At 36.2% G+C, this 27,335-nt stretch overlaps 1 protein-coding gene across 2 annotated transcripts in view; it reads left to right on the top strand.

The window, feature by feature from the left end:
- Positions 1 to 27,335, top strand: part of LOC139968665 (protein phosphatase 3 catalytic subunit alpha-like) — a 128,457-nt gene that overhangs the window by 70,022 nt on the left and 31,100 nt on the right. For both annotated transcript variants that reach the window (XM_071972932.1, XM_071972931.1), the window contains exon 8: positions 16,541 to 16,635. In XM_071972932.1, the coding sequence (XP_071829033.1) occupies positions 16,541 to 16,635 (95 nt within the window). The remainder of the gene's footprint in view (positions 1 to 16,540; positions 16,636 to 27,335) is intronic.

Below are 27,335 nucleotides of genomic sequence, written 5' to 3'. Positions count from 1 at the left end.
AAAACCCCAAATACTAAAACTGCAATAACTCCCAGTGCCAATGTGCGACAAGGTTGATATTTTGGGACAAGTTGTGAACTGGTTAGGGGAACATTTTGAAACTTAACGGTCATGTGATCTGAGGTCACCAAAGGTCAATTAATGTTAAAAAGCAAGTATTTTTGCGATAACTTGAGAACGAATTGTCTGTTAGGGTTGGGAGTCGCTTCAATGCAATCTAATTGTCGACCTGCATCTGGGTGACCCTTGACCTCAATTTGACCTCTGGTGACCTTTTCGTGTTTTGGGGATTTTTACAGTTTCGATGCTATTTTCAGATGTCAAAGGTACGTTCCGATCATAAATATCGATAGGTTGACCCCCGTGTGACCTTTGTGTGCGAACTTATATGGGGTCAAAGTTTTCGGTAGGAGTTAGGATGGTTGTACAGACTTGTCGTTTTGTTTTTTTGGAATCAGGAGATTAAACTACATTTGAAACCAAGGTCAAAAGGTCAAAGGTCACATTAGAAAAAATGTGCTTAGTTTGGGAGAAAACGGGCGAAAAAAAAAAATGTTTGTTTTTGATGCTAGATTTGGATATCAAAGGTACCTTCCGATCAAAAATGTCAATGGGTTGACATCTGGGTGACCTTTGTGTGTAAAGTTATACAAGGTCAAAGTTAATTTTCAGACATTTAATGCAATAACTCCCAGTGCCAAGGTGTGACAAGGTTGATATTTTGGGACAAGTTGCAAATGGTATAGAGGAATATTTTCAAAGTTAATGGTCATGTGATCCGAGGTCATCAAAGGTCAATTAATGTTAAAAAACTAGTATTTTGGGTGAGAAAATGGGCAAAGAAAAAAATGTTTGTATTTTTACAGTTTTGATGCTATATTCACATCTCACCAATCAAAAATGTCAATAGGTTGACCCCAGGTGACCTTTGTGTGTGAAGTTATATGAGATCAAAGTTAATTTTCAGACATTTAGTGCAATAACTCCCAGTTCCAAGGTGTGACATGGTTGATATTTTGGGACAAGTTGCAAATGGCATAGGGAAATATTTTCAAACTTAACGGTCATGTGATCCGAGGTCACCAAAGGTCAATTAATGATAAAAAACTAGTATTTTTGCGATAACTTGAGAACGAATTGTCTGTTAGGGTTGGGAGTTGCTTCAATGTAATCCAATTGTCGACCCGCATCTGGGTGACCCTTGACCTCAATTTGACCTCTGGTGACCTTTTCATGTTTTGGGGATTTTTACAGTTTCGATGCTATTTTCAGATGTCAAAGGTACCTTCTGATCATAAATGTCAATAGATTGATCCCCGTTTGACCTTCGTGTGCGGAGTTATACGAGGTCAAAGTTAATTTTCAGACATTTAATGCAATAACTCCCAGTTCCAAGGTGTGACACGGTTGATATTTTGGGACAAGTTGCAAATGGTATAGGGGAATATTTTCAAACTTGAAGTTGACGGTCATGTGATCTGAGGTCACCAAAGGTCAATTAATGATAAAAAACTAGTATTTTTGTGATAACTTGAGAACGAACTGTCCGTTAAGATTGGCAGTTGCTTCAATGTAATCCAGTTGTCGACCCGCATCTGGGTGACCCTTGACCTCAATTTGACCTCTGGTGACCTTTTCATGTTTTGGGGATTTTTACAGTTTCGATGCTATTTTCAGATGTTAAAGGTACCTTCTGATCATAAATGTCAATAGGTTGACCCCTGTGTGACCTTCGTGTGTGAAGTTATACAAGGTCAAAGTTTAAAAATATTAATGAGGTCACGGGTCAAATGTGAAAAACTCCCAAGTTGCAATAACTTGGCTAGTATTTATTGGAATTTCGTCAAACTTGGTATGATGATATTGGTAGATAGTCTCCACACACTGATGTGTGTTGCAATTGATATCATGCATATTTATGAGGGGGGGCCTAGCAATATTTCGTTATGAAAAGTTTGTATGCACAATAACTCTACAAGGGAATGACCAATCATTACCATACTTGGTGGGTGGGTGGCCCATAGTGAGTAGATTAACCCTGTTGATTATGGTGCTCATATCATGAATATTAATAAGGTCATGGGGTCAAACGTGAAATACTCCAAATTGCAATTACTTGGCTACTATTACTAGTTGGAATTTCGTCAAACTTGGTATGATGATAATGGTAGATAGTCTTCACACACTGATGTGTGTTGCAATTGATATCAGGGCTTAGCATTACTTTGGCAACAAAAGTTTGTGTGCATAAATTGCTGTTGTTGTATTAGGGCTTTGTTAGAAATTTCCCTATGAATGGAACTAATGAAGAGCAGCAAGGAACCATGAAATGTTTTCATTCTGGTTATAGTTTTCAGAAGACATTTTATGGACAGAGTCATGTTGGTCAAACGACCTAGACTAGGGCAAAGGAAAGAAATTGATTGCATTCACATTAACCTTATAAAGGCCTAGCTTTGAAAATCCTATTTTCTTCCTTTTTTTGAGCAATTTTAAAAAATTTTCAAGGTTAAACCCTGGGCCATATTTTGCCAATAAAAAGTTGGAACTCCCATTTGTTTAAAGTCGAAAGAAGATGGAAAAAAAAGAGAGAGAGAGAGAGAAAAATATGAGTGCTGGTAATGTTTGTATAGCTATTCTAGTTTTCAATATATTCAGTGTAAACATTGAGGATGTATGATACTCCGTAGTTGCATTCCTGAATTGACTGTAAAATGCCTTGCTTTCTAAATTCTAATAACTCAACCAAAATGAGTTGTTTGAACTTCATATCAAAACTATGCACCCTTTAATGACATTCCACACTGTTCATTCTAGACAAATTTGTAATGCATTATGAACACGTTCAGGCCATAAATATCTTGTTTCATGTTGAGTTTTTGTGTTGCATCTGAGGAACTATAAACCAAGTAATATGTGTGTGTGTTACACTAAATAGTCCAGTCACTTTTACCAGTGTGTTTAGACTAAGTAGTCCAGTCACTCTTAATTGATGTGTCTCAGATCTTAAAGCAGTGTTTGGTTGGCGTTTTCTACCTTTTTGACATGTTCATCGAGTTGTTTACATTTATGTCAATCACAAAACAGCAAACTAAGATATTAGCCAAGTTTTTTCCCCTGCCAACAGCATTAATTGGTGAGTAATTAAGGACTTCTACAGATAATGGATAAAATGTCTTCCAACAAATTTCCTACAGTTCCCCCAAACCCCACTAGTTTGAATAAAACCAATCAGTGAATAGGTCACATGTTTAGTTATGAGCCGTTGCAAAACATAGATTCAAAAAGTAACGTTAGTCTATACACTGCCATAGACAATGTATACAAATAAACCATGGTGTTATATCAGTGACGTTCAGAGTTTAAACATAGGGGAGAGGGTTTATTGCGCTTGTAACATAAAATATCTTTCGAGAGAAAAACAGTGTTGAAAGTTGTAAATTATTCGACTTTTATGCACCATTAGAAGTAAGATTTGAGAGAAAGCTAGTTATGTATATGTCGTTATGGCATCGTGGAACCGGTGAGGTTGAGAAAATCATATGAGAAGGACGCAAAATGCTGCTTTAAGAAGTGAAGTGACATTTCTCCAAAATTCAAAATGGTATATTGTATCATTAGAATCTTAACTGATGCAGCAGTGTTTTTAACAATCTAAAATATATTGATATATTAATTTTGTTCCTCAAGTTATCCTAAGTGAAAGCACACACACGTAATACAATGGAAGAAATAAACAAACACATAGTAATTAGGCCAGAGTGACGTAAAAATTTAATGTATCCTGACCCTTCATTTAAAATGTTGAAGACTTTTCATCGGGTTTTGGCATTTGATTTAAGCATTGATGTGACAAAATGGTCTGGGCTTACACATTTATAAACTTGAATGGTAGACAGGTAAAAGGAAAAAAATTCTATAAAGATCACCCTTGGAAGGAACTGTGTTTATACTACAGCAGAAAAACAAAATGTTTAGCACAAGTTTGCATTTGGAGTGAGGGGGGGGGGGGGGAGAGTGGTGTGTTTCTGAGCTACCTTTCTTTGGTGGTGGAGTGGGGGGTAGGAAAGATTTATAAAGTAAATGTTTACATTGTGCAAATATTAAAGTAACTTCTTCTTTCATAATTTAAATGTTAGGGCTTTTATTCGCCCCAGAAATTGAGATCCATTTAACAATTTTTGAGGTTGCTATCCCCTGTCTTGGTAGATGTATGGTACATTAAGTATATAATAATCATAGCCCTGTAATTTTCATACGCCCAATTTACAACTCCCTCGAGTTCTCAGTGGAGACCGAAGAACTGACTTTTTGAAGAACTTTGCATAAAGTAGCTCTGACTCGTTCGACTGACTTTTAACTGTAAGAATGGAGCAATTTGAATAGGCTTTGCTTAACAGGAGAATCAGAGCAGAAGGTGTTGTGTCCGTTGTCTGGATTTTATCCTCGGAGAAAGAGTTATGTCGAGCTCTAGGAGCAGCCCATTACCGTGTAAGTGTCAATGAAGTGGGCTGTCGTCAAGTAGACAGAATTCGAATGACTCTAAAGTACCTGTCTGAACTCTGATAGGCCATTCCTCCTCGGTAGGACAACGGATGCATTCGGACGTTGAGATGCGCTGCTTTGGGACTCAGATGCATGGATGGCGGGAACTCTGATACGAGATGGAATTGAAGTAAAAAAGAGAAAGACTGCCAAGCTGCATTTACGTGAATATTAGTTTAGGTGACCAATGTAAAAAGAGTAAAAAAAAAAAACCCGTTCTTGTAGTCGAAGCTGCTGTTAAATTCCTAGAGGGGATTTTGAAGTGGCAATACTCTTGCAGTAAGCCAATGCTACTTGTTGCTATGGGATTTCTTGTTTGAATATTCAAACATACATAAAAAGGTCAGTGTGTATTAAAATGATGTCATTAAACCTAAAACAAAAAAGAGAGTGAAAGTTTTGCTTCAAACATGTATTGAAGCTAAAGATGGCAGGGAAATAAATTTAGAAAACTTTTAATCAGTAACATACAATGCTGGAGGCGACCGATTTACCTAGTTTGCAGAACAATTTATCAGGCCATCGGTAAAACATACATTATAACATAAAAAATTGTGAAATTAATGTCAACACGAGCCTCTTGAAGGTAATTTTCAACACATCTCCCTAGAACTTGTGCCCAATTCATACCTTGAATATATTTGGGGCTGAAGCTTTTATTATCATAGTTACTGAGGATAACGTACAGCTAGAACTCCACACGGGATGAGACTAATTTCTTTTTGGAGCTCATGCATGACTGTTGTGTTAAAAGTTATTTCATGGACTCTTACAAGTGCAGAAATGCAAATATTGTAATTAAATGCAACCAGCTGTGCCTGGTCAAATTTTTTGACCAAACCAACCCAAAATTAAGATTGTAACTGACCATGCTAAGATGCATGCATGCCCTAGATTTTCTCTCCAGTAGATGATCAGTGGTACATTTGCCGCAACACAGTCTGACTGTGAAAAGTTGCGTGAAGTAGTAGTGTTCGGGTCGAGAACCTCAAGTAATACATCCTTGAAGCTAAGGTATTAAAGCAGAATTCCGTTGCACTCGTGTTTTTATTAGCAGCAGCAGTAGTAGTAGTAGTAGTAGTAGATGTAGTAGTTGTAGTAGTAGACAGACTTTCAGTGAGTCCATACTGGTGCTCACCTCCATGAATTTGTGCTCTTGCTTGACGAATTTTGGGAATCTAGTACAGATATTCTGGTACCTAGTTTTAATGTTCATCATATTTGCCCTTAATAGAGGCTTGCAGCCATGTCTCTATCTTACATTTGAAACGAACATTGCGCTATACAACCCTCAATTTTATTTTTCACAAGCTCTGAAAAAATGGAAGAAAAAAAAAGCTTCCAGCGACACCACACTTATGTAGTACTATTGTTTATAATTCAGTGATAGTAGTATGTGTTGGATGTGAATTGGTTGCCTCTGGGGAAACTGGTTCATAACTGTAGCAGAATGTTTTCCCCTTCTTTCTTTCTTAGCTGAATCGTGATCAAGGTTGCCAACACCGATGATGATAGGAAGAAATCTAACATTTTGATTTTGATCTTAAATTATTCAGATTCATCCTCCATTGCCTTCATCAAAGTGACAAAAAACTATCTGGCTGCTTCATTAGCTGTCCTGAAAATATCCAAAAGTCCATCTCTGAAAAATCAAAAAGACCATCTCTGAAGTATCAAAAAGACCATCTCTAAAATATCAAAGACCACCATCTCTAAAAGTATCTTAGCTACTGTTACTCCTCATGCTTGATTTGTTTCATCTGTGTTTGTTTTTGCACTGTTGTGAAGAGTATTCCATATTTTGATCCAATATTTCATGCATGCATATATTTTACAATTTAAAATATTGTGTAAGATCTTACAATACCTGACAGTCCGGTGCGTGTGGTCGCTACAATGTGCAGTGGATTGTAAATTTACTTTCTTACGAACCGGAAAACAAAACAAAACAGAAGTAAACGGGAAGAAAATGTCTGCGTGCATGGCAAGTGATGTGTTGACGACTTCCCCAATGGGTAGTAGGAGACGGTAACAGCTCGTCATGGTGATTCAACATTCTATGGGATGTGTACAGTACTAATAGAGCTCCATTGGGTTGTAATCTCCTGATATTCTGATCTAAATATCAACACCAGGTCTTTGTTAATTACAGCCATCTTCCTGCTCTCCATTAAAGACGGAAATTTACAAAAACATTTAGTCTAACAACAAAAAAAAGTTTGGTGTCCCACAAATATAATGTAACATTCCTTTTTTGTGTGTGTTATTTTCATTCCTTGACGGAGGTAGAGATCACTTGATCTACATTAGTCAGATAGTTACAATATACTTAATTTTGAGCAAATTGTATAGCAAAGAATCACAAAGCTGACTTGCTTTCTGGTTTTCTGAATTTGCAAGCCTTGAAGCTTTTGCTTAATTGGGTCATTTGTGGTGGGAGTTTTTTTTTTTGGGGGGGGGGGGCAGTACAGGAGCAGATTATAATTTGAGGCACTTCACCCTTCCTTTAAGTGGTCATGTGTTACCATCAGAACTAAGACCACACTTTGATGACATTGGATGATGGTGGAATGATAGTACAGTTAGTGTTACGGAGAGAGATACCTGTAGATCAGTGTTCTAAAACATTTAAAGCTTAACTCCGAATGACCGTGTTCTGAAAACATCTAAACCTTAACTCCAAATGAACGTGCGCTCTTAGATAAATTATCCACGATAAATGATGACCAAGGATAACCAAGACCTTGACACGTTTATCGTAGGTGGTAACTTTTTTTTCGGTAGACGATAATTGCAGTGTCCCTCGATTATTGGACGATATATGCTAGTCTCATTACCTCATTGGAGAATGATTATCATTACACTATGTGTTGTCTAGATGAAGCAGGAATTGTTAATTTGATGGTACATTGGATCATCAGAGATGAAGTTATTCATCGTGGTATTTGCCTGTGACGACGATAAGTCACGATGATCGCACACTAAAATCTATGGTCTAGCTGAGGTAGCCGACCTGTCGTTATAATCATAACGCCTCGATTCAGCGGGAGATCTGTCAGAGGGGAGTACTTCATACCTCGACCGCAGTGCAAACATATGATACTACCTGCTGAAGCGTTGAACACCCAAATATCATTTAAATGCAAATTGTGGTTGATCTGGGTGGAATGTTTGCCATTCAGATATATGTAAATGCCTCTGTAGGACTCTGCTCTCTCGCGCTTTTCATGCATCCCAGAGAGTGGATTTGTCGTCTCGTGTGACTGGTTAAATATCTCAAGATTTGACAAAAGAATCCGTCTTTTTAATGGAAAAACCGGGATGACTTCACACACTGACAATCTCAGAGGGTTTCAGCTTTAAGAAGAGGATTTGTCAATATTCATTTCCTTGCCCTATCCTCCTTTAAAAGCCCTTGAAAGATCTCTGCTGCATATAGACATTTGCCTATTTGCGCTTATTTGAAGAGAAATTCACAAACGTGACACGGAAGTTTAGGATGGTCGGGGAAACTTGGCTGTTTCTTGAAGCATTGTTTGGATTGCTTTGGTTTTTAATTGATAGCTAATTTGGTCTAGAGATCTAATGGTTGTAATTATATCATGGGTTCCTCGGTGGATATAGCTTCAGGAGTCATTAAAATGTCATTAAAATCTAAGTGGTTTCCGTGCCAACGACTATTAGTAGGGTAAGTAGATATACTTACATACATAGTAATATGCGGACAAAACACAACAAAATTGGAATTATTATGTTTTAGATCATATAATTATAATAATAATAATAATAATTACAACAGTGGAATTATATAGTACCAAATTAGAAACAAGAAGCAGCTGAGTTAGACGCTTAACAAAACAAATCAAATCGCATCAAAACGGAACAAGTACTGAGTTGATGAGTTTTCATTTAAAATAATACAAAACTGTTAGCAAACTGCTCATCCATTAAAGAGCCTGTGTAAGAGAATGTAAAAGTCCTAGCAGGATCTTCTTCAGAGGCTGAATGACAAGTAACAGTAACAGAAAGTGCAAATGCACACAGAATAGAGACAGGTTAATGAGCAGGGTGAACACAAAAGAGAAAGATGTAAGAGGATTAGTAGACAAGGGATGGAGAGAAGAAAGAAACCAACAGGGGGAAGAGGAGCAAAAGATGAAAAAGAAAGAAACCAACGGGGGGGGGGGGGGGCGTGGGGTGTGCTTACATTTAGAGTAAACAAAATTGCTGAAATCTTGCATAATGAATGTTAGATTAAAATAATCTAAGATTATCACATAAATGAGGATTTTATGTTTGAATGATTTGCAGGGAAATGTTTAAAATAGTATCATATTTTTGGATGTACATAATTCATCATTTTGTCCTTTGTTTTCTTAATATTTTAGCATTTATACTACTTATAGTGCCTGACAGTAATTCAGGACTCTGGACAAAGAATAAAAAAAAAATATATATATATATATACTGAGCAACCCCATTTAAAATTCAAAGATCTTCCAAACCATTGTCTGTGATGCAATATAAAGTATGTATGGATGTAGTTTAGATCCTCCTGCAAGCAGGAACTCGCGAAGAAGCCTCGTTGGCTTATCAAAGCCGCAAGCTGACCGAAGTCAGTCTCTCACATTCATATTTAACGTCCATGATTATGAATTGTATGAATTATGAATTGTAATAGATCTGGATATAATCAAGAATCACAATGAAAGCACACAGGAACACTGCTCTCTCTCCCTCAGATGATGTCTGCGATGAAACCATTTCTGAAACCTTTTCATTTCCATCATAAAGTGTAAAGCTAGTCTTGTGTCGGAGTACTGAAATCAATTTCTGGTTACAAAAGCTGACTCTATCGAAGGCTGTTACTATATTGATTCTGAAATGTCACCTTTGGTATTAAAGCCCAAGGATTATAAAGTAACTTGCTTTCCATCCTGTTGACTCTGTTATGGATTTTCTAACAGAGAGAAAATCATACAGGTTCAATATTATTATTAATGTTTTGGCAATATTAGGAATTATCTCAAGTTTCTTTTCCAACCACACTCATCCGGTGTTTTTCCTAACATTCGATCCAGTCACGTTTACCGTACCACTGTCATCGCGGTTTGGGTTTTTGCGGATTTTTCGACAGAGTATCCTGTGTAAACTGTTATGAGTGTAAAGTACATTCTGACATGTGAGCTGCACAAATATTAGAAGAAGTAGAGAGACAAGTGAGAAATGAAAAAGTAAAGAATCTATCTGTAAAGAATATTTGAAAGGAGATGGACAATCCACGGAAATGTCTCATAGCCGTACATGTCCTTCTGTTTTAGCATAGATCTGTTTACAAGTATCACTGAGATGTACCTGTGAACAAAGAAGATGAAGTTATTTACTTTACCCCTCACTTTACCTGTCTCCTACTACACTGACGCACTTTCCTGATCTACCAAGACGCAACTGGTATCAATTTTGCATGTGTTATCGCTTAGCTCAGTCTCAAAATCCATAAGAAAACTGCTTTCAGCAAAAAAGCATCTTGCACTTAGGCCACAGTAATTTGCTTTTACTTTATCACTCAAAGAGGAAAGAAAGTGTCAAGGGAGAGGGGACAAAAAACATGATAGCTGATGGTGCCAAACAGCATTGAAGCAAGTTGTGCAAATAATGAGGTAAAAACATACTAGCTAACAAATTTCATAAAAAAATCCATAAATGAGATTTTGTGATATATGTAATGTGTATAAGTCCATCCAGTCCCTAGGTTGTCTTAAGAGTGTCAAAAACTCTGTTAATACAAATGCATGTGCTTAAGCTCTGACATCCTGTCTCACCTATGGATGTAGGTTTTGATCTCTTTCTGCTTCCCAGTGATCCCTCTTCCCAGCCCTTCTTCTGACCCTTACCGAAAAGACCAGCTTGCAGCATGCTTGCAGTTGAAACGCACATAAGATTGCGATTTAAGCATGCATGCAAGCTTGCACAAGTTTTCCAAAATATGCTTGTCCAAGCAGACCAAATAAGATTGCGCACGCTAGCGTGGCTGGGTGCGATAGATGTCAGCATGCAGCAAGCTTTAAATACAAGCTATCGCAAGCTTGTTTCTCTGTAAGGGCATCCCTCTGTCAGCAACGCAGACGACCCCTTTTGATTTGCCGCGTTATTCATGATCGCAAGAAAGGATGACAAAGTTGACCTAACCACTATGATAGGTGTGCAATACATATGGTAGGGCACTGCAGAAACATTTCTTAAACTTAACAAAAACTTGAGAAAATCTATCAGCCCAGAAGTTTTATACCAAGGTGTGAAATTGTTTTCAATGTTTACTGCAGGTGCTAAAATATGAAAGAAATTGAAAACTTGTAGAGGACCAGAAGGAGGGAGGGAGGGGCGGGAGGGCTACATCAAATGTGACAAATTTTATGAAGTTAGTCTGGTTGTCCCTGGGACAGTCATACTGTACCTTACACTGTGGTCATATCCCAAATAGCAGACTTGGTTGTCCAATAAAATGTACCACAATAACAATGACCAATACGTACACTGGAGGAGAGAGATGTGTAGGTTTGGTGAATAGAACATCTCTTTGAGGGTGATACTGATTTATCAGTTTACATATTGGGTGGTTTTTAGTTACAAGGCAATTTGAATTTGATGTTAACAAGTGGACGTCCACTGGATAGCCTACTCAGCTGATGTTGGTTGTTGGTCACCTGACTACCATTAAAAAGTTGCACTGGGTCGGGTGTGAAAGGGGTACCAAATTGAGTAAACAATGTCAACTATAAAGTCAGTTGATAGGTAAGGTACTCCCATTCCATGGCCTATGTAAGTATATTTGAAATCATACATTTTGTATCTTTATGTGAGAATGTGACAAAACAATCGTGGAACAAATAAGCCCTTTTCTCGCCACATTTTCACCAGTTCTGTAGATATTCAGTCGCCCGTTAGTGCTGTTGCCGTATGTTAATGGGATACTTATAATGTGAGACTTGGCCATCAGTGCCACAGTAGAACTACAATTGAGTGAGTTCATGACTTTGTAAATGCCGGTTACATTTATTGGTTGGTGTGTTTTAATACTATCCACTACTTATTTGCAAGGGTGCCAGCTGACATGTGATATCGTGAGGACTCTTTGTACATGCTGCACCCACGCAGAGAAACTGTTAAACGAGAAACTTGAAGATACTATATTTCATATCACTCCCTAGCCGATAGGGTACTATACCGATCATATTTACGAAACTCTACTCCCAAGGAAGATGCTTCATGGCTACAAGACTCCATTGCTGCGGAAAAAAAAACATGAAAAAAACGGCAATCTTGACTTTTTGATGTACAAGTCCTTCTGGCTAAGATGAGAAATATTCATTCTAAAGCTGATAATATATTCATTATACTTGTCTTATGAATACATATAGGTTGTACTTTCCCTTTCAGTGGATAGCATAGAACTAATTTGCATCCTTTAAAGCATAATTGCAATTTTTTTCTCGGTTAGAACCTAACATTAGTCCTTTGGAAAGCCGGTACGGATTAAACTGTCACCATAGTCTATTGAGCTTTCATATGAGTACTACTTTCTCTCTCTTCAACCCACATTCATGTTTTCAAGTACCTTTTCGCATTTGGTGAACTCGTTTACCAAATACTTCATGGTTTTCTGTTGGGAAGAAAATGCTCAGTTAAATCCATGTATGGGACTATCCTCTTAGATGTTTTTCACCAAAAAGAACATTTAATGAGTAATAAAGAAATGAATTTGATGCAATACCCCCAATATGTTTTTCTCCAGGACACATTTATGCGTTAGCTACTGTAATCAATAAGTTGTAAAATTTTGAAATTTTAGACTTTATCTTTGTTACTTGATTGGAAACTTGACAAGTACAGGGGTGATGACCCATATTACTATGTGTTGTGAGGAGATGGATGGACAGCTGCTCGTCGCTCATTAATATCCAAAACTGTGATAAGGTTTGGGATTATTAGAACAAAAGGAAAACTGCTGAAAATTTCTTGAAGTCATCCGAAACAGCTGCTTAATTATTTTAATATAATTCCATTAACCTACAAACTCCTCTTGTGTAAAATGTAAATGAACCATGTTCATGAATCATTAAATACATTGATTTCTTCTCAAAAAAAAGTTTAATCCAGAAGTAACGTTTAATTCCTCTCAAAAGTCCCATTACTCCACAAACTAAAAGGGCTTTCTTTTTCATTCTTTCTTTATTCTCATTGAACTTAAATTGCATGTAAGCACTTTGAAGTATGGCAATTATTCAGTTGACATAAAATTGATGTTCCAGATAAATACAAATGGAGGGAGAATAATATTTCACCCATTAATGTTCTACATACAGGTATTTCACATTGCCTCTGTTTAATGCCATAGAGATGATTATACATATCTGAATATAAACATGAAAAACATGACATGTTTTAGACAAAAAAAAAAGAAAACTGTTAAGTCTCAGAAGATCACTGGCAGAGCAAAGTTTCAAAATATGAAGGGAGGAGAAAATTCTGTTTTCCTGTGAGATTCAAAGCTTTACCTAGAAGTACATTATAACTCTATATATCAAATGTATAGTATGATTGCAATGTCATGAGTATGAGTACAAGTAGAATTCCCATTGTCATGAGTATGAATATAAGTATAATTCCCATTGTCATGAGTATGAATATAAGTAGAATTCCCATTGTCATGAGTATGAGTACAAGTAGAATTCACATTGTTATGAGTATTACTACAAGTAGAATTACCATTGTTATGAGTATGAGTACAAGTAGAATTACCATTGTTATGAGTATTACTACAAGTAGAATTCCCATTGTTATGAGTATTATATACTACAAGTAGTATTCCCATTGTTGTGAATATGAGTACAAGGCTCTAAGCAAAAGTATGAGTACTTAATTTACTGACTTTATCATTGAACTGTGAAATGTTTGCAACAAAAGTCTTGCTAGTATTTGTGTGTTTGCCTAGTCCACGAGTCACTCACTGAAATGTCGAGCGTATTGCATATTTTATATTTGCCAAAGCTAAAATTCTACTCGCCAATGGAGAGTTGGTGAGCTTTATTGTGGAAGCCTGCTGGTACCTATTCAAGCTTCCAATATGTCCCAAGCAAGTAAGAGTACAAATCCACGACTGTGAGGACTAGTTCAACAATGTGCTCTGTAGTGTGTGTGTATTTCACAGTGCATGATGATAGCTACAGGTAGCCTAGCTGTTATTAGACTTATCAGAAATTGCCACCCTTGGGATATACTATAGAAGAAATTGTATACATTGTTTCCCTTCCTTATCATCAAACCAAGCTAAGAACTATAAATGATCAATAACAATGTGTTTTAATACCTGTTTTCACCATGAAAGTAATTGTAATCATATTTAGGTGGTATTAAATTTATTAAAAGGTTATATTCTTGGCCTTGGCAGTTGGTGGAATATATCAAAATAACTCTTTCGTACCCTGCACATGCTGAAATAATCCTTCCAGTTTACAATGATGCAAAAACCTAAGGTGTGTCAAAAAACTTAATACTTTAAATCTGAAGAAATATAAAACCAGGTAGATTTTCTACTGCTTTCATAAACAGGAAAACTGTTGAATGTTTTACTGTTGTGTAGTTACAACTAATATCAACATCTTAGAATACTGGACCGTTTACACTGTTTCCATGCCAGGAAGTACGTATAGGCTTTAGCTGTATAAGATGAATGAATGCATATTGAGTAGGTTATGGTAAGACTACAAGTGCCCCCCAATGGTTAGAATGAATGAATATTCAGTAGGTTGTGGGAAGACTACATTTGACCCTATGTTTAGAATGAACTCATTAAGTAGGCTGTGGTAAGAGTACAAGTACCCCAATGTTTAGAATGAGGAGAAGTATATTCCTTAGTAGACTATTTAATTGTAACACAATACTGCTTGATTTGCAAACAAAGTCTTTGTTGCAGAGTAAATGTGAAACCTACAGCAGCTTTTTGAGTTCTGTCAGCAAATTTTGTCTGGTATTTCTCAAAATAAAATTACAATTTATAATACCAGGGCACTTGCCTAGATTGTTTAAAAAGAAAATTGGCTATTCAAGCTGAAATGAGCTCTATTGATATAACATTTTAGTATAATTAACAGCATAAAAAAAAAAAAAAAAAAAAAAAAATAGAGATATAAATGTTGTCACTGCCACAAATATTCTGCATCAAAAATAGTCAAATGTAACCAAAATTCTGTCACACTTAAAAAATTAAAACAAGAAGAAGAAACTCAAATTGTTGTAAGCCTTATCAGCAAAGATTTTCATCTGCAAAGCACATGCTACTTTACGTGTCGACAGTGTAACAAACAGTTTCATTAACAGACCACCAGGACAGTGTTGCTTCTTGCAAAAAAACAAACGCTTAATTATTCTTATGAGCTCCCCCCCCCCATCTGTGTAATCATTAGCTACTGTAACATTCATTGACTTGCACTCGCAGAATATCAAATAAAACTAACTTGTGTTTACTCTCTTCTCGCATGTGTTGGTTCTCGGTGCATTTATAAAGTACTTAGAGGAGGAAGCCAAGCCCTACCTTTAATTAGCTCCGTCATTTCTTAAACCCTTTACCGTGACTTAGTTAGCTGAGCATTACTATATGGACTGTAATAATTCTGGCAGCGTTTGAATCGTTACTCACTGCTAGTATACTGCTATACGGATGTATAGTACTGTTGTATGTGTAGTGTTATAGGGTGACTGCGATGACTCAAGTGACAAACAGTGTAGTTCTTACAAGTATAAGGACTCGCTCAACTATTGAAAAGTACGTTTGCTTTGTTTAGTGAGTGCAAAATGGTTTAATTCTGTCATTAAGAGGAAGCACTTAGCCCAAAGAAATTGGGCGGAAAAAAGGCGGGAAAATGAGAAGAAAGAAGGAAAATACATTGGTTCTGTTTTTTTATTATCCCTACTGTCTGCTTGTATGAAAGCTAAAAGTCATATTGAGACCTGTTTCATCGCATTTATTACAGACTTAAAGTAATAGGGCTTATTTTTAAAGAAAGATTTTAAAAGGCTTATAATAGATAACCAAAAAATAAAATTGTTTTGAATATTGTTATACTATTAACGAAGACTAGTGTGGTTCTGTCATTTTGTATGAGGTGGATGCAAGGGAGTGGTGGAGGTTGAGTAGATGAGGAATTAAGGGTTGGTTGGGGTTGGGGGCGATGGAAGGGAAGAATGGATTAACATATCACTTTTACAATCTGAACATAAGTACCCATGAAAGCCTTGATCTTTACATAGTAGATCAGGAGCTTGAACCTTTTCTGAATGGGTTCATCAAGTTTCTATAAGTTTTATATCATCACAAAAGTACAAGTTACCATTGAGTCAAGTGTGAACTTGTATGTGAGAGCTTTTACCAGCTCAGATGTCTCCAAGAAGTCATGAGTAGAGTAAAAGTCTTTGGTGTATAGCATGTTTTTTTTTCATCATCTTTGATGTCTGGAAATTATACTTCAATTTTTTTTAGAAATAATCTTAGTGCAGTCAATTGTATAAAGGCCAAGTATTAAAGGCAAGGTTTACTTATGATGCATTCTGTAGTAGACTGAAGCAGAGCCTTAAATATACAGTATGGGTCTGGACTGGAGTAATAGTAGCTCTTTCTTCCTTCAGTAAGTTTGCTCAGTGTTTATGCAGACCAGGTCTCTAATTTCATAGCATAAAAGCTGTTTCAAAGATAGAGACCAGTTTTACAGGTTGCCTTCAAAAAAAGCGAAGGCTGCTCAACCGATTAATCCATTGTTCTCAGTTTAATTCAATTAAAAAATATTAAAAGAAGTAGTATAGTTAAAATAAATTACTTGCTCTTCAATAATTACATGAGCAAATCAATAACTGTTGTCGACCTTGTTTCATTTTCAGTTAATTTTTTTTTTCATTTGAATATCTAATTAAGAGTTCTTTTTTTCTTCTCTATGTCTTACAGGTATCGCATGTACAGAAAGAGCCTCACGACAGGATTCCCTGTGCTGATTACATTGTTTTCTGCCCCCAACTATCTGGACGTGTATAACAACAAGGGTAAGACATCGCAATCTCTCAGCTACAACAAGTCTATTTACATTCATTTGCATCGTTTCTCACCAGACTATTGTGTAATTAGTTTCTATATAATTAGTGCCTTTAAATTTACGAGGCCTGTAGGTTGTAGCTTTGCACACATTAACACTCTGTAGTATATATAGATCTACCACACTCTTCATGCAGTTTTCTTTAGTCTAACCCAACTCTCCATGGAGGAATCTGCTGAAGTTAAAATTTTGTCTAAGAAAAACTTAATAGTCATATAGAGCCTAGATTCTCAGCCTGTTGTCCCCTCCATGTACCCTAAGGGACAACATAGCAATGTTAACTGACCGCCATACTTAGGGAGTATCGTTGAGTGGGCAGGGAGTATGACCTCAGTCCCACCAGAGACAAGGCTTGGGTCAGGAAAATGTTGGTTTTCTTTGCTTGAGATGGCACCTTCATGCTTTTTCTGGTTGTCTTGAACATACAAGTTGGTAAACTGTGTACAGACCCATATCTTAAGTAAAGTAAAGTAAAACTTTATTATTCCATAAAACGGAAATTGTGGTACTCACACAAGTCGTAAAAAACCCAAAGTACATTACTAGTCATATTGATGATTCATTCCAACATTTGTATCTTACCTAGGGATGCTGGAAGAGCATCTAGATTTAAATTTTGCGAAACAATGTTTTTTTCGTCTTTCTTTTTTAAATCCGTGCCATTTTGGTATTTACACATTCGCCTTTTATATAGTTTTTAATCGAATTCAGCTGAAAAAGAAATACACATAGAAATGTGGTGAATGGGGTTAGTTTTTGCAATCTTTTTATACGCTAAAGACTGACAAATGTCCCTGGATATAAATAGTTCAAAACTGTGAGGTTTATCTCCATTGTCAAGTTTCAAGTGTCAATACATGATTTGATTTTACCGTCGGAGAAATGGGTCGTTTACTTGCGCTTGGTTTCCATCGTCATGTGCAATAATGTAATACTTTACAATTTGTGTATATAGGTTAATCCTGACAATGTGGCTTTCTTACTCAAAATTCACGTTTTGGTAATTATCTGGTTTATGAGGACCATTTTCTCTGTGTCTTTTCTCTTTTCGTCCTTGCACGGCGTGTGTAATTGCGAGATCAGATCCGCTTAGGTTACAACGAAAACGTACCGAATCAATTCATATGTACCACGTACTACTCCAGTTATCTGTTGTAGTGCTTTAGATTTAAAGCTGTTGTAGTGCATCTAGATTTAAATTTTGCGAAACAATGTTTTTTTCGTCTTTCTTTTTTAAAGCCGTGCCATTTTGGTATTTACACATTCGCCTTTTATATAGTTTTTAATCGAATTCAGCTGAAAAAGAAATACACATAGAAACGTGGTGAATGGGGTTAGTTTTTGCAATCTTTTTATACGCTAAAGACTGACAAATGTCCCTGGATATAAATAGTTCAAAACTGTGAGGTTTATCTCCATTGTCAAGTTTCAAGTGTCAATACATGATTTGATTTTACCGTCGGAGAAATGGGTCGTTTTCTTGCGCTTGGTTTCCATCGTCATGTGCAATAATGTAATACTTTACAATTTGTGTATATAGGTTAATCCTGACAATGTGGCTTTCTTACTCAAAATTCACGTTTTGGTAATTATCTGGTTTATGAGGACCATTTTCTCTGTGTCTTTTCTCTTTTCGTCCTTGCACGGCGTGTGTAATTGCGAGATCAGATCCGCTTAGGTTACAACGAAAACGTACCGAATCAATTCATATGTACCACGTACTACTCCAGTTCTCTGTTGTAGTGCTTTAGTGTAGCTGGAACTGCTCGAGAGTCATGTGCATTGTTACCACAGGCTTTATAATAGAGACCTTAGGTTTTTAATTATTTTGTTCATTGGCTACCACGGCAACGAGACAAACATCAAAGACAAGATGTAGCAGTAATGAACAGTAGAGGTTTTACTACTCCCACTCTGATCTTCATCTTGTTCTCTGACATTGTAAATAAAAAAGAAGCCGAGTTTCGTTAGTTAAGATTCATGCTTTTGCGAGCTCGCCTTTGTTTGTTTGCTTGTAAGGTGGTGCGACGTGACCCTATTATTAGTCTGCTCTCACGAAATCAAGAAATGAAATCACACGCAGTACGGATTTCGGTCGAGGAAAGCAGCGCGTCGGTTGAAAAATGTAGCAGTATGTGGCATATAGTGCATGTTAATGAAGAGGTAAAACTTGCTCTGCTCAATCAAAAATTGATAAAAAAAGGGTTCAGTACGAGATAAAAATAGAAATAAAACTAGGAACAGCAGGGATGAATGTAATTTTGTTGCCTTGTGATGAGAATGAGACGGAAGTTGAGTAAAGGGCACGGCTAGTGAGAATTCCGTGTTTTAATTTAGCGTTGTGGCAGAACGTTTGCCACTCTTGTTATGGCAAAAGTGTGTATGTTTCTAGAGAAACGTGCATGCCACGGCTGATAGGATTAGCATCAGGTTTATGAAAAGAGGCTAGAACAGGAAATAAGGCTCAGGTTTATTTGTTCTTTCAAACTCTCTTTCTTCCTAAAGTGTTATAGATAAAATTTAGCTACCCCTGTTAAGACAAATTTTTCCCACCATCACTTAGAATGGTGTAAAAAATTCATGTAAGGAAGATGAGGTATGTCGAAGTGGGAGGAGCTTGGGTGTTAGTTGCTACATACCCGCAAGAACGTAGCCCAGTCACACAGAAAATCACTGCATATGTGTGACTGAATGAGCAAAGCTTTTGAGGGAGGTTTCCTGATTCTACAGTGGTAAAGTTTTTAGGGTTATCAGCAGCAGATAGTTTGCACACAAGTTATTAAAAGACCAGAACACTTGGAAAAAAAAATCATAAATCCACAGGAAAAGCTTATCCCTTGGCTATAACAAAAAAAAAAAAGATTTCATGGTTGGATTTGGAAATGTAAAGTTAGTTGAAATTGTTAGAAAAGTTAATTATTTAAGGCAAATGTTGAATAAAGATATAACATTAATGTCAGACAACAGATCCAATATGACATCAAAGAAGTTAGAAAGAGTTTTGATGGTAGCATCTACATCTTATGACTTCCCCGTTATCTTAAACATTGCCTTAAATCGTCTAAGTAATGTAGCCTCCAAGTCCCTGTGGAAGTTTTCACGTCTAGGGTTAATGGCACTACCCTTTACTCGAAAACTGAAATAGTGCAATGACATCTTAAATTTTACGTATCACGACTGCTTGACCGTCGAGATATTAGCCATGAGAGATGCAAGCTTTGGTCACTTGTAAACAAGACTCTATTCCTGACAGTAAACAACAAAATGACTCCGCTGCTCCTTGAAGGTCTAAAGTGGGTTCAATTTGCTTCAATTGACCTAACTTTTTGTGCCACATGTACTTCCATTCAAGCACTTTCTACACACAAATCACCCCAAAAAAAATTCAAATCAAATCCTATTTGAGTATCCATCTAAAAAATATGGACTCCTGTGTTTTTTCCTAAGGGAGAACAAAGTGATAAAGACCACATATATATATACAAGTGTTTAGTTCCATTTGTGTCCCTCGTTCAAAATTAGCAGCTCTGAGACATCCCACATGTTTTCACAAAGCTTATACTATTTAAGCAAAGGCACTGTTAGTAATTTAAGCTATTTTTGCATATCCACCGACTGAATTTTGTCTATGCTGGGTATTAAGTTTACCTCTTATCTAATGGTGATGACCCCATAAATAGAACCAAGTATGCTTAAGATGTAGCTAACTACTTCTCATATGGAATCAGAAAAAAACGGGACATGAGCAGTTTGCCCCACAGATATATACGTACAGTAATCCCACAAACCTATTCATGTTTGGTTACCTACTTAGTAGTAAAGTCATTGTGTGCATGTGTTTGTGATGTAAGCTAGCACACCAGGGTTGGCATTTTCCCGGGAAAAACCTGTTTTTCCCACTAAGCGGTAAAAACCAGGTAAAAACCGGGAAAAACTGGTAAATACCGGTAAAAATCGCCTCCGTCTCGAAAACTAGTATTAATTGTCCGTAAAATGCAGGGTCATCAGTAGGCACGATATTGTTTCATGACAGGCATATTTTATTGAATATGGGAGTTTCTTAGCTTCATTTTGAGCTATTCTATCACATTCTTATTCTACTTTTTGTGGAAAAAAGAGTATTTTTCGTATTGCACATGTATAGTTATTCTGTCACGATCTCTTTAGCAGTATGCATTGCCTATTGCCCAAACCATTATAGGTCTCATTTCATTTATTGAAACCAGTATAAATATAGCATATTTATAAAAAGGAGTACACATATCAAACTAAAAACAAATAAATATGAAAACCATGATAGATAAGATGTTCAAAAGATTGCACAACAAGAAAGCGTTAAAACTATATACATTATTAGAACTAGGTGAAACAATTAAAGAATATGAAAACCGTGATAGATAAGATGTTCAAAAGATTGCACAACAAGAAAGCGTTAAAACTATGTACATTACTAGAACTAGGTGAAACAATTAAAGAATATGAAAACCGTGATAGATAAGATGTTCAAAAGATTGCACAACAAGAAAGCGTTAAAACTATGTACATTACTAGAACTAGGTGAAACAATTAAAGAATATGAAAACCGTGATAGATAAGATGTTCAAAAGATTGCACATCAAGAAAGCGTTAAAACTATGTACATTACTAGAACTAGGTGAAACAATTAAAGAATATGAAAACCGTGATAGATAAGATGTTCAAAAGATTGCACAACAAGAAAGCGTTAAAACTATATACATTACTAGAACTAGGTGAAACAATTAAAGAATATGAAAACCGTGATAGATAAGATGTTCAAAAGATTGCACATCAAGAAAGCGTTAAAACTATGTACATTACTAGAACTAGGTGAAACAATTAAAGAATATGAAAACCGTGATAGATAAGATGTTCAAAAGATTGCACAACAAGAAAGCGTTAAAACTATGTACATTACTAGAACTAGGTGAAACAATTAAAGAATATGAAAACCGTGATAGATAAGATGTTCAAAAGATTGCACAACAAGAAAGCGTTAAAACTATATACATTACTAGAACTAGGTGAAACAATTAAAGAATATGAAAACCGTGATAGATAAGATGTTCAAAAGATTGCACAACAAGAAAGCGTTAAAACTATATACATTACTAGAACTAGGTGAAACAATTAAAGAATATGAAAACCGTGATAGATAAGATGTTCAAAAGATTGCACATCAAGAAAGCGTTAAAACTATGTACATTACTAGAACTAGGTGAAACAATTAAAGAATATGAAAACCGTGATAGATAAGATGTTCAAAAGATTGCACAACAAGAAAGCGTTAAAACTATGTACATTACTAGAACTAGGTGAAACAATTAAAGAATATGAAAACCGTGATAGATAAGATGTTCAAAAGATTGCACAACAAGAAAGCGTTAAAACTATATACATTACTAGAACTAGGTGAAACAATTAAAGAATATGAAAACCGTGATAGATAAGATGTTCAAAAGATTGCACATCAAGAAAGCGTTAAAACTATGTACATTACTAGAACTAGGTGAAACAATTAAAGAATATGAAAACCGTGATAGATAAGATGTTCAAAAGATTGCACAACAAGAAAGCGTTAAAACTATGTACATTACTAGAACTAGGTGAAACAATTAAAGAATATGAAAACCGTGATAGATAAGATATTCAAAAGATTGCACACTGAGACATTCACCCCTCCTAAATTCTTCAGGCCTATTATGTGGCATGAACAGCGGAGGATACAGTAGAACGAAGTGGCGAACCATGGCATCCAAAGCCTCAAAGGGACAAGGAACCATATAATAATATAATATTATGTGCTCAGACAGTTCATTCCATTCCATTAATAAAGTAGGCAACAGTCTATTGAGGTTAACTTCAATCCAGGGGGCTCAATAGAAACTGCTTTGAAACTTTGTAAGGCACATGGGCCCAATTAAAGTATTAAACGCACAATGGCCCTATGGAGCCATTCACACAACCAAACTGTTTACCTTGATGAAAACATGGTCCAATTATTATACAACTTCATGCATGAGTGATTAAACACTTTGAGGTGGACAGGTGAGGTGATACTGGGCACTTCCTGTGTATAAGCTAACTGAAGAGGTAGGAGTATCAACAACACAAGTAACTGTTCCAATTGTTACTTATTCTCAAATTAGTTGATGTCACAACAGTCACTTAGTACAGTGCCTATAAGCAATATAAGCATAGTACAGTGCCTAGTGCGAAGTGTGAACATAGTACAATTTATCGCAGACATGAAGTGACCGTTCTTGGATGTGAATCATCATTTGGATCTGAGCGGACTAATGTGGCATGTATAATATGACGAACCATAGCCCTAGGAGGCACCAACAGTTTGATACGAGTCCATTCTCTAGATAATGGAATTATGCATCTCGATAGGAAAATACGATAGGAAAATAAAGTTGGTTGACTTGAGCATCCAGTATATTATTTATTTGAATTATTTATCATAGTCTAATCGGTAAACTCACAAGTTATAGATCATAGCTGTTCTTTGGATGTAACCCAACCCCCTACCATAAGATGCCATTTTCTTGTAGATTCTATGCTCCTCCACAAGTTCCACATGAGTTTTTAGGAATTCTATATAATTTGAGGTTTTTCCCGGTTTTTCCCGGTTTTTCCCACTTATAGGTGGGAAAAACCTCCCGGTAAAAACCGGTAAAAAACTTGTTTTTACCGGGGCGGTAAAAACCGCCCGGTAAAAACCGGCCAACCCTGTAGCACACATGATGTCATAAGGTAATTAACATCATCCAATCTCATAATAGACATGTTTCTTGTCTATTTTGAGTAAAACATCCGATTTTGGGAGATGAATATAAAAGGTCATTTGAGGTTGGCAGGGGTGAAAATGTAAAAAGTGCCACCATATCTCATGAACAGGAGTGCTAGTTTATAGAGTATTTTTGCAATAAGGTTGTGTCAGACTGCCAAAGCACAATAATGATCCACTGGGATATGTTCACAGGTTCTGCAGACGACACAAGGTTATTGCACATATATATTACACAGTTAAAACATCATATGATATCCTAGGAGATAGGTTTATTGGAAATTCACAGAACTTGTTAGTAGAAAGCAGGTTGTCTGTGTTAAGCAAATCATATCATGTATATATATATATATTCTTTTCCAAGGCCTACATGGGAAACAATATTTTGTTTCTAAATACTGGAAGTAAGATGGGTTAAGTAGGCTGGTTGGATGATATATTGGATATATTGTGCTGGTGTTGACAGAATGCAGTGTGAACTGTAAGATTGAACTGTAAGGTCAGACATGTTTTGAACTGGAAATACTTCATGCATAAAGAGTCTGAAGGATGTTAATATATATATATCGCACACATATGTAGTTGCTGGTAAGACTATTGAAAAACTTGTATCATGCATAAACGAAATAAAACCTTGGGTGTGTAAACAACAAACTAATTCTTCAACGACTACAAAACCGAATGATGCATGTTTTGTCACAGTTCCGTAAGGTCACCCCTGTAAATTACGTTAAGATTAGCGATTCTTGCATATATCTTCCGTTCCCTCTGTTAAAGACCTGGGTGTTTAATTTTTGATGATACACTCACACTGGTGCATGATGTTTCTGAAAGAATAAAGTACAAATTTCTCACCCTCACTTACAAAGCCATCCATGGTTTTGCCCCAAACTATATTTCCAACGTACTCACCCTACTAGAATAGCACTGTTAAATCAGAGTGGGCGAGTTGGAATTTGCTAATGCCACCAAAATGAAAAACTAAGACATACGGTGAGCGTTCTTTGCAATTTGTGGCCCCCAAACTCTGGAACACAAGTACTCCTAACCCACAGTAGGAATGCCCCTACCATAGACAGTTTTAAAAGCGCCTTAAAAACTCACTTTTACATGTCCTACCCTCCTCATTCAACCTTGTAATTTTTTAGAACCTATCGTGTATCTGTGAGATTTTGTTCTACTATACTGTAGTTTTGTACTCTTCTTGTTTCTTGTAAAGCGCATTGAGACCGTCTGTATAATGCGCTATATGAATAAGTACATTATTATTAAGCGATAAGAGTAAACTGAAATATTTGATCTCATTGTTAAACAGTTACAATGGGTCTTTGACAGTCACTTGTAAATAGTAACAATTGAAGGCGTTTCTTGGCGGTAAACTTCAAAACGTGGAGTTTGCTATGGAAACAAAACAATAGAGTTACTGCAAGTGCATGTCGGTTCTTTCAAAATCTATGTCAATTTTGAGGGTTTAATGCACTTTACTGGAAAAAGTTCAAAACGAGGGTAGCAGTGGGAAGCATGAAGGACGTTAAACATATTGCATATCTTGTGAAAGGTTTGTACTGTATGTCATGACATATAACAGAAAGTACTTTTAGAATTCACAGATATTAATACCGCGCCCTATGTTTCTTTGAATTTGTGTAGTGCAGTTTTATTGACCCAGAGTTTTAGCGATATGTTGTACATAGCATGTATGGTACTCACATAATATATATAACAGTTCAACATTATATGGGACTGAGATTGGGGCCACTGTCATACCTTATAGATATATTCCTCAAATAATTAAGAGCTGGAATCAAAATTTAACTTCTCCTTTGTCCTACTTAGATTTTGTATATGATAGATTCTCATATTTTTGATAAAGATTTGGCTATGGGAATCCAGTATGTGCTCTTCTTTAATAATGTCTATGTTGTATGTTAAATACAATACGAGTGGATGCTGTATCCTACATACATAATAAAGATTCTTGAGAATTGCAATCGTAAAAGCGAAAAAAGTTGAAGCAGACGTCTTTCACTCTTGCAAGGTGTGTCTTTCTCTACACCCTTTATTCTCCTTGCAACCTCCCCCTTAGCCCTATTGTCTTTTTCTACACCCTTTGTTCTCCTTGCAACCTCCCCTCAGCCCTATTGTCTTCCCATCTGTGCTTAATTCAATCCAGAACCATCTTGGGAAAGTGGTAGTTTTCAGTGTCATTCCATCTATTAACAATTTGACGGAGATTACATTTGGCAAGACCGTAAATTTTTATTTTCACAATCACGTCTTTTAAGCCATTATTCAGTTGACAAAATATGTATCCTAAAATCACTTTCAATTTTAAAATCAAGCATTTAATCCCATTTGTTCAAGTCCATTCTTAAATCAATACTGAATCAATTTGTTACTTCGGTGCTGCTGTGTATTTTCTTGTATTTTTTGTTGTCATATGAACTTGTGTGTAGATAGATTTACCAGTCAGCCAACCTCCGCATCACGCCGATCATCGACTCCCTCCCTCTAATGACTATCTACTTAGCTAACCATTACCCTCCCTTCGTAACAGAGAGATTACTTTCTTGTGAATTCAAAAGAGTATTTTTGACATTTCATTATTTTCTCGTACATTTGAAAACCCCTACCTTCTCTTCTCCTCTAAGTAACCATCAAGTTCGAAGCCTTCGCCTAACATTTAACTATCTCTGCCGATTTACAAGTCCAGACAGTACTGAAGGAATGACATTTAAAGAGAATTACTCCATTATATCCTTTGGCACTCTGATCATATATTGAAATGGAAGAAAATGCTTGCCTCGGCGTTATAAAGTAAAAGTAGTAATTTTTTACCAACCGACGGACAAACTTTCTGCATCTGCGTCTTAAATTTATATCCAACTGTCCCTGTGCCTGCCCATCTACATGTAATTTGATCATCAGAAATGGTTTTTTAAGAGAAGAAATAGCTAAATTAGTTAAAATTTGACTTAGTATTTTGGGATTCACATGTGTTCAACGATGCCTGTGCGACCTATGTAAAGTAGTGTAGTGTAGCGGATGGATGGATGGCTGGTACAGTATTGTTGGAGTTGGCAGTAATACAGCGCAGTGCAAGCAAGTAGCTTATTGTATGTATAGTCCTTCGTCAGGGATTTCCACATTTGTCTGTGGGACAGGGTAGATTTGATGAATGTGTGGAGAAGGGGAGGGGGTGGGGCAGGGGGCAGGGCAGGGGGCGGAGGTGAGAGTGGGGAGGGGATGGAGGTGAGAGTGGGAAGGTGGAGAATTATGCTCTATGGAGCAGGAGATTAGGACAGGCAGAGATAAAATTTTTCTGATATACGTCAATTACACTTCCATATGCGCACACTGAGTTACATAAATTGACATTCATAAAATTAAAAATTTTCCCAAGATACTCACTTTCTTTCTTCACGTTGATAAAATTGGAGTGTTTTTTATTTTTTTTATATTTCTTTATCTAGTTTTAATTTTATTTCTTTATTTACTTCTACATAAATACAAGTGTTATATTTGCATGATATCAGCAATAATTTGATATAATCTTCCTGTTGTTATGACGACATGTTATGAGCTGGTTTTTTTTTTTTTTTAAAGAATTTTTTTCTTTTTTTCGTGTTTTTAATTCATACGGATGATTTCTCATAGGAATTATTATGCTTTCCCTTTTCAATAGTTTTCTCTAAAGTTAACCGTCACACCCAATTTTTTTTAAACTTGTGTAATCATTTTAGTCAAGTCTTTTACGATAATGGATGGGTGGAGTCTAGCCATATATTACGGTATTTAAGAATATAGATACATCCATTCCATTTGAAGTATTTCTGCTG

The sequence above is a fragment of the Apostichopus japonicus genome, chromosome 6, assembly GCF_037975245.1.
Source record: "Apostichopus japonicus isolate 1M-3 chromosome 6, ASM3797524v1, whole genome shotgun sequence".
Taxonomy (NCBI): Eukaryota; Metazoa; Echinodermata; class Holothuroidea; order Aspidochirotida; family Stichopodidae; genus Apostichopus; species Apostichopus japonicus.
The sequence above is the reverse complement of the archived record's forward strand: the minus strand, read 5'-3'. Positions and strand labels throughout refer to the sequence as shown.